Source organism: Notolepis coatsorum (genome assembly GCF_963971535.1).
Source record: "Notolepis coatsorum genome assembly, contig: SCAFFOLD_233, whole genome shotgun sequence".
In the NCBI taxonomy this organism is placed as follows: domain Eukaryota; kingdom Metazoa; phylum Chordata; class Actinopteri; order Aulopiformes; family Paralepididae; genus Notolepis; species Notolepis coatsorum.
The window spans coordinates 1,213-8,995 of NW_028169517.1; the positions used below are offsets into that span (position 1 = coordinate 1,213).

Consider the following 7,783-nt stretch of genomic DNA (forward strand, 5'->3'; position numbering starts at 1 on the left):
CTACTTAGACTTTGAAATGTTAACAACAAGAAACTATAGGTCCATTGTAAATTAACATTAAACATTCAAATCACTGATGGTTAGACTTATGAATGGGATACATTAAAGAAATTATATAATAATCTGACTAGCCAACTTGCTGACATTATGTTTAAGGTTTAGTAGTCTTCATATCACCAATTAAATAAGGTTAATAACATATTAATAAAACGACAATAGCCTAATAACAACAACAACAAAAATAATAATAATAATGTGGAATGGTAATCAAATATAATAAAGAATATGACTGTCGCCTAAATTTTCCGAGGTCATCTACATTTTTATCAAATCAAGTCCAAATAACTTTTTTTTGTTCCAAATATCTCCTCAAAGTATTTCAATAATGAAAATATAAAAGTCTAAAAAGAATCTGTCATTTTTGGGTAGGCTACACATAATAATATAAACATGAAACATTTAACAAAATATAAATACATAAAAAATGTATTGCTATAGCCTAGTTTATTCATTATTATTATTATTATTATTATTATTATTATTATTATTATTATATTATTATTATATTATTATTATTATTATTATTATTATTATTATTATTATTATTATTATTATTATTATTATTATTATTATTATATTATTATTATTAGTAGTAGTAGTAGTATAGTAGTTGTAGTATAGTAGTAGTAGTAGTAGTAGTAGTAGTAGTAGTAGTAGTAGTAGTAGTAGTAGTAGTAGTAGTAGTAGTAGTAGTAGTATAGTAGTAGTAGTAGTAGTAGTAGTAGTAGTAGTAGTAGTAGTAGTAGTAGTAGTAGTAGTAGTAGTAGTAGTAGTAGTAGTAGTAGTAGTAGTAGTAGTAGTAGTAGTATGCCTGTGACGATTATAGCTTGCAGTAGCCCTATACAAGTAACCTATCAATTATTAAATCACATAATTAACAAACAGATATCCTTAGCCTAATCAAATGTGCTGGCGGATAGTTAAAAGAATGAAAAAGCAAGCACCCAAAACACTCAAACAAAACAAAGATAGTAATTTAGAAGAAAGAATATATTATTTCCTCTACCAAATCTCCTATACTCCAAGGAGTCCCCAAAAACTGACCGTATTTTATAAATTACCCATACTGTAAAAGTATCCTCCCTTGTGAAATATTAGCAATATCTCTATATTATGAAACGCTCCAGTGTTTGTCCCAGTTTTTTGCGCAGTCAGCAGCTTCTTCCCGACGAGTTGAGGCCGTGTTTTGGCTCGTCTGTCTCTGTCCCACGCCTGGCCTATATCTTGGCTAAAAACCGACCTACTCACTCGCTTCGTTTTGTACCAAACTAAATGGGCTAAACTCCCACACACATTCTCTCCGTCTTTGGAGCCAGGGGGCGAGCAAAATATAGACAAAGCAAGCCAGTGCTTTCTTTAATAGATTGGGCTATTTGGGGTTGGGTTTTTCGTTTTATTTGATATTAGGCCGTTTTTCCAACACCTTTAGATTATTACTAAATTAAATAATTAAGAGTTCCGTATAATAATGTGACGATTATATAAACTAAAGAGAGTTTCTCATTGTTGTTATCATGGGGGAGAGAGAGGAGGGAAGGGAGGAATTCGTTAGGGCGGCTGCTGTCAACCGCTTTGCAGGAGAAAAAAGATTGATCACCGCACTTTTTTTTTCTCACTCTGGGGCTACTTTGGGTCTCCCAAAAATATCCTCTCCCAATTCCCCTTTTTCCAAATATCTAAAAGTTTACCCGTCAATACATATGCTGACTTGTTGAAAAGAGCCCATGTGTAATCAACACATCAACACATACATACGACATAATACATATTAGGCGGAATATGAGGCCCTGCTGTAACATGTGCGAGTCCCAGTAGTACATGGCGACCTCGCAGTGAACTTTTCTCCGTAAACACACCGACCATTTTTACACGCTCTGGGGGAGAGAGAGAGAGAGAGGGGAGAGGGGAGAGAGAGAGAGAGAGAGAGAGAGAGAGAGAGAGAGAGAGAGAGAGAGAGAGTGAGAGAGAGAAGAGAGAGAGAGAGGAGAGAGAGAGGGGAGAGAGAGAGAGAGGGAGAGGGGAGAGGGAGAGGGGAGAGAGAGAGAGAGAGAGAGAGAGAGAGAGAGAGAGGGGAGATGGGAGAGAGAGAGAGGAGAGGGAGCTATAACCAATACAAGGAATTGCAGGATTAACTATAGCCTATAGGTTTATATTTAGGTAGGTATATATAACTCTCTCTCTCTCTCTCTCTCTCTCTCTCTCCTCTCTCTCTCTCTCTCTCTCTCTCTCTCTCTCTCTCTCTCTCTCGTATACACACACACACACACGCGCACACACAGCACGCACGCACACACACACACACACACACACACGCCATACGTAATTCAATAATATTAAAAAAGACAGTCATGAGGAAATCATTAAAATGGAAAATGTGGCACACTTACACACAAACAAGGCTCCTCTTTCTCTCTCCATTAATTTACCATAACAAGAAGTCTACCTTCTGTCTATTAGTCCCCCACATGCAGTCATCAGCTTTAGCATCAATTATTCCAAAGGGCCGTTCTATTGTATGATGGCTTGAAGACAGCTACCGAAAGAAGAAAAAAAAACGTTATTCGTATTTTCTGTCCTCTCCAATCTTCTCCACGAGGACCTGTGCCGTCATCTAAAGTGCTCTCGGAGTTTTTTATTTTACCTCAGGAATTGGGACTGTAACTGCTGTTGTGCGCTGTCAAACTTTATAAGATTAATGAGTTCTTTTTTGTAAACATGTACTAATTTTTGGGACCATATTGTAAACGCTGTTGGTCCCGTTCTCCTAATGTTAGCCGTCGTTGGCATCACTCTAACGCACGAGACGGGGGAGATGCTCCTATTGTTTGGCGGTAAAACGAGCCCACGCGCGCACACCAGAACCTCCCACGCGACGCAGCCAGGGGACAGAGAGACACATGGCAACCGAACACTTTCGTTTTTTTATTCGGTTTGGAAATTACCCCCCGTTAAGACAAAACAATAGCTCGAAATCCTCTGATATTCTTGGAGCATTTGTTCGAGGAAAATAATAATGCGTTTCTCACAGCCACCACCAGGCCCGGGGGCTCTCATTGGTTCTTATTGGTCACATGACCAGGAATTGGTTGCAATTTCGCCCCATAGTTCTTCAGTTTAGCCTACCCAGGTCCCCATACGCTAGTAATATCACCAATATACACAATTATTATATAGCCCCCGCAAATACGCCATTGCGGTCGGGAGCCTAAATGATCGCGCATTTTTTTCTTTTGGTTTTATTTTTTTACAGCCGGGTTGTTGTGTTTTTGGGGAAGGGATTATTCGGGTGTCGCCGTTTGAGGTGAAACCGGGTTTGTGGGAGCTATGAATTTTGAATTTGAGAGGGAGATCGGTTTTATAAACAGCCAGCCGTCCCTAGCTGAGTGCCTGACGTCCTTCCCTGCCGTCCTGGAGTCATTTCAAACTTCATCAATCAAGGAGTCGACAGTAATTCCGCCTCCCTTCGAGCACACCATCCCCAGCCTCAGCCCCTGCACAGCTAGCCAGCCGAGACCGGCAGCTAGGAGCCAGCAGAACCGGAGAACCTCCTCCAATAATGGCCTCCAGACGCACCACCGGGCCGCTCAGCACCCTTGCCCGCCCGGACAGGCCCCTGCACCGGCCACAGCCCATTCGGCCGGCCCGCTGGCCCACGAGTTCCCCTGGATGAAGGAGAAGAAATCGTCCAAGAAGTGCACCAAGTCTGGCAACAGCTCCAGCAGCAGTGGATCCATCATCCCCACCGCCTCGTCCTCCCCCTCGCATGCCGCCTCGGGGTACGCTACAGCGGGCATGGAATCACCGACAGGTCGGTATGCATGGATGGGGGAGACAGATGTGGCTGCACAATCAAATATTTTGCTCCATATTTTCTATTTGCACACATGACATCCACTGCATCCTCGTTCTTGCCCAACTAACATGCCAACCATCGCATGCTATTAATGTTTGTTTGGAATAGCATTGTTTTTAATATGCAATATTAACCGAAAAGCATCGTCCTGTCTAGGCCAAGTGTATGTGTGTGTGTGTGTGTGTGTGTTTGTGTGTGTGTCTGTGTGTATATATATAATGCTGTGTTGTGATGCTGTGAGAGTGAGGAAGCCATAATCAGACCTCTGCATTCTGCTGCAGTGTTTTACATGAGCTCACCGTGTAGTCACTAATGAATTACATATTATTTCCATTGCATGTCTATCAGTCGTCATCGTGCACGGGCTGAGTTTTAAATGTCTCAAAATAGAGAGACATTCCAAACGAATAGCCTGTCTATTGCTGCAACATCTACCCACAAACCCCTCAACATATATCCTGTGTGTGAAATATGTCTTGTGCTTAAAAACGCACAGATAAAAAAGTGGGAGTGAGGGGGTGTCTTTTTTATCCAGATTTGTATCCGCAGCCGACATATGTAGCATATATCTTCCTGTTTAGGGGGAAACGATTTGATCTGTGTCACAGCGGGCTTCAGGAGCGGCAACGCTGCGTCCTACAGTGATATATATTCATAACCAGCGTAGTGATGGTGGCGGTGGCCATGTTGGATGGTATAGGCCTATATAATGGCGAGGCGAGGAGGACAGACAAAATATGGGGGGGCAGGGAGGAGAGAGGAGAATGGAGGACCTGCTGGAGAGGAAACCAGCCTCTCACACACAGGAAACGTACTGAAACCGGGGACATTTTTTTCAGGATCTTTGGATACACCTCCTCCCCATTCATTTCTAATGGAGATTCTTGTTTTGTGACGATTTCTCTACGACTGTATTTCTGGTCTCGTAGTTTGTAGAGAGAGAGAAAGAGAGAGAGAGAGGGAATTCTATACCAGGACTTATTCTTATTATTTCTTTTTTAGATGTCAGGTCATTTGGACACACAGCTCCCATTAATTTCTTATGGAGTTATATTAGAACGTGTTTCTTCCTCATTTTAATTTTCCTAATATCAATATTTTCTGCTTTTATGGTGGCTCATGATCAAAAAAAAGTTTTGAGAAGGGTGTGTGTGAGTGTGTGTGTGTGTGCGTGTGTGTGTGCGTGTGTGCGTGTGTGTGTGTGGGTGTGTAGGGGGGGGTCAAACATTGGATATGGATATTTCTGTTGCCTGTCTATTTCAAACAAATCAGTTCCGAGCTTTTCCAGTTCTTATCAGGCTGTCGTTTACAAAGTGGAGATTCCTCTCGTTCCCCTGTGCATTTTATCCTCATTATTTCACCCATTGCTTTATTTTACGATTTAATTACGTGAGTGATAAACATTCCCAGCAGGCTAGTATCCCAAAGCTTCTGTTATGGAAGTCACTGTAGCTGCAGCCGATGGAGAGAGTGTGGAGACCCCATGTGACATTTTCATAATCCGTCTTTATGTGCGTTTTTATGGCGGGTTTACGCAGCGCCAAATGGCTCGTTCTGAACATTATTATCTTGGCTACTGGCTACTGTGGCTGGGAGGGATATATTGATGGTGTTTCTGTACGTGTGTTTGCTTTATTGCAGATAGAGGAAGATAATGGAATTACCTCTCATTGTTCATGTATACTATATTATTGTTCATGTATACTATATTATATAGGATTTGGCGGACATAAGGCTCGACTTCAATAAACTCACTCGTGAAGCTATTTCAACCTGGAACCCATGTTTGAAATTCGATGAAAGTAAAATAGAGTGACTATGAATGATCTTTATTTTTGAAAACAATGATACATTTACAATATCCTAAAACTTCAACCCATTCAAATATTGTTCTGTGTTCTGCAAATAGTCGACGTTGCATTGGCGCAAACCACATCATTTATTGTCTACTATTTAATTATGCTATTTCAAAAAACAAACAAAAAAATATATCTGTTATTTAAAACGTTCACTTAAAATGTTGTAATAATCTCGTCCATTTATCTCCCTATTTCTTCCCCTCCCAGATCCAAACCAGGTGGGTCTCGACGGCGGTGTAGCCGGATCCCGGAGACTGCGAACGGCCTACACCAACACACAGCTGCTGGAGCTGGAGAAGGAGTTCCACTTCAACAAGTACTTGTGTCGGCCCAGGAGGGTCGAGATCGCCGCTCTCTTGGATCTAACCGAACGCCAAGTCAAAGTATGGTTTCAGAACCGGCGAATGAAACACAAACGGCAAACCACCCATCACAGAGATGGCGGTGGTGGTGGCCAAGAGGCGGGAGACCCGGGTGGGTTCGAACCCATGGAAGGGACCGACGCCTCGTCTCCGTATTCGAGTCAACCGTTGGAAGCTTCGGGTACCGGAGGGGCGTCCTCGGAGGGCGACGTGGGGAGCTGTAACTCGTCCTCCGCTACCACCGCTGCTGCTTCTTCCTCCAACTCCTACGCTAATGACAGCGGGGACAATAGCCAGCCCACGCCGGAGGAGGCCACATCTGACACCGTATCTTCCCACCGGTCCCCTCCTACATTCACCCCGACGTCCACCGCCGATAACCTCGGGACATTGCAGCTCGGCGAATCCGGGCACCGCGTGCCATCGTCGGCGGCCGGGGCAACGTCGGTTCCCCCCGACCACTCCTTCTCAGAACACCGGGATTCCACCACCTCCTCCTCGGCCCCTATCGCCTCCTCTCTCCCCGATTTGCATTTCTTCACCGGGGACTCCTGTCTGCAGATCTCCGACGCTCTGTCGCCCAGCCTGCAGAGCTCGTTGGACAGCCCTGTTGACTTCTCCGAGGAAGATTTCGACTTATTCACAAGCACACTCTGTACTATAGACTTGCAACATTTGAGTTTTTGAAATCCTAACGGGGGAAAATAACGACAACTTGGGGACGGTTAATAAGCCGCATATGAATGAACAATCGATTTGAAAGGAGACGTGTTTACGACGCAGTATTACCCTGTTACACGATGAATGCTTGATAACATTCCCGAAACATTTCTGAAAATTATTGTTTTATATTTTCCTCTCCTTCCTGATTTTTTATTTGGCGGATAACCTATAGTCTTAACACAGCCTGAGGTGATGGTAAGGAGTGAAATGTTTTTATCCTTGAAGGGCAATAGAATTTTGAGTTTATCCGAAATGGGGACTTCATGCCGTTGCTCTCCTTGTCCAAATGTTCAGGTATTTATTGCCTTTCTTGGTTGATTTTTCTTTGTTTAAAGTATTAATAATTTCCGGTATTATGTTGGTTTATTTCCTTGTCTCCGTATAATGTTTCAGAACCATTTCAGTGCAGCTCAATCGATGATTATGAAACATAAATTCTCAGGAAAATGTTAATGGCATTTCTATACGGATAGCTGGACTGCTTTTAGAAATGAATACTCTCTCAAAGGACGGGCGAGTTGTTGAGAAGCCCTGCTGATATGATAGTGTTTTAGACACTAGTTTATTTATTGAGATTCTTTAATAGTGGAAAATAAATTCAAATTATTTATTGTACATTATTTTCATAGTTGAAATGATAATAATAAAAATACACAAAAAAATACGAGGTGGCTTAAGTCTTGATTTTCTTCATATGAATGGCGAATATTAGTCTAAAGGAATTATTTAATGAGAAAGGATTCAATGTGTTATATATAGTTGTATATTGTGTTTTAGAGGGATGGAGAAAAGCATGCTTGAATATTCATTGGCTATTGCAACTGGATGAATGTCATATGCTATACAAAGAACAGAAATAAATAGGCGTCACTATTTACACAGCTGATATTATTATTATTATTATTAATAATAATAATAATAATAAT

At 41.8% G+C, this 7,783-nt stretch overlaps 1 protein-coding gene across 1 annotated transcript; it reads left to right on the forward strand.

The window, feature by feature from the left end:
- Positions 1-3,384: 3,384 nt before the first annotated feature.
- Positions 3,385-7,498, forward strand: hoxb2a (homeobox B2a; the record flags this gene model as incomplete). Its single annotated transcript, XM_084339551.1, has 2 exons — positions 3,385-3,868; positions 5,980-7,498. The coding sequence occupies 2 exons, from the start codon at positions 3,385-3,387 to the stop codon at positions 6,819-6,821; spliced, it is 1,326 nt and encodes a 441-aa protein (XP_084195677.1). The 3' UTR covers positions 6,822-7,498.
- Positions 7,499-7,783: the final 285 nt, after the last annotated feature.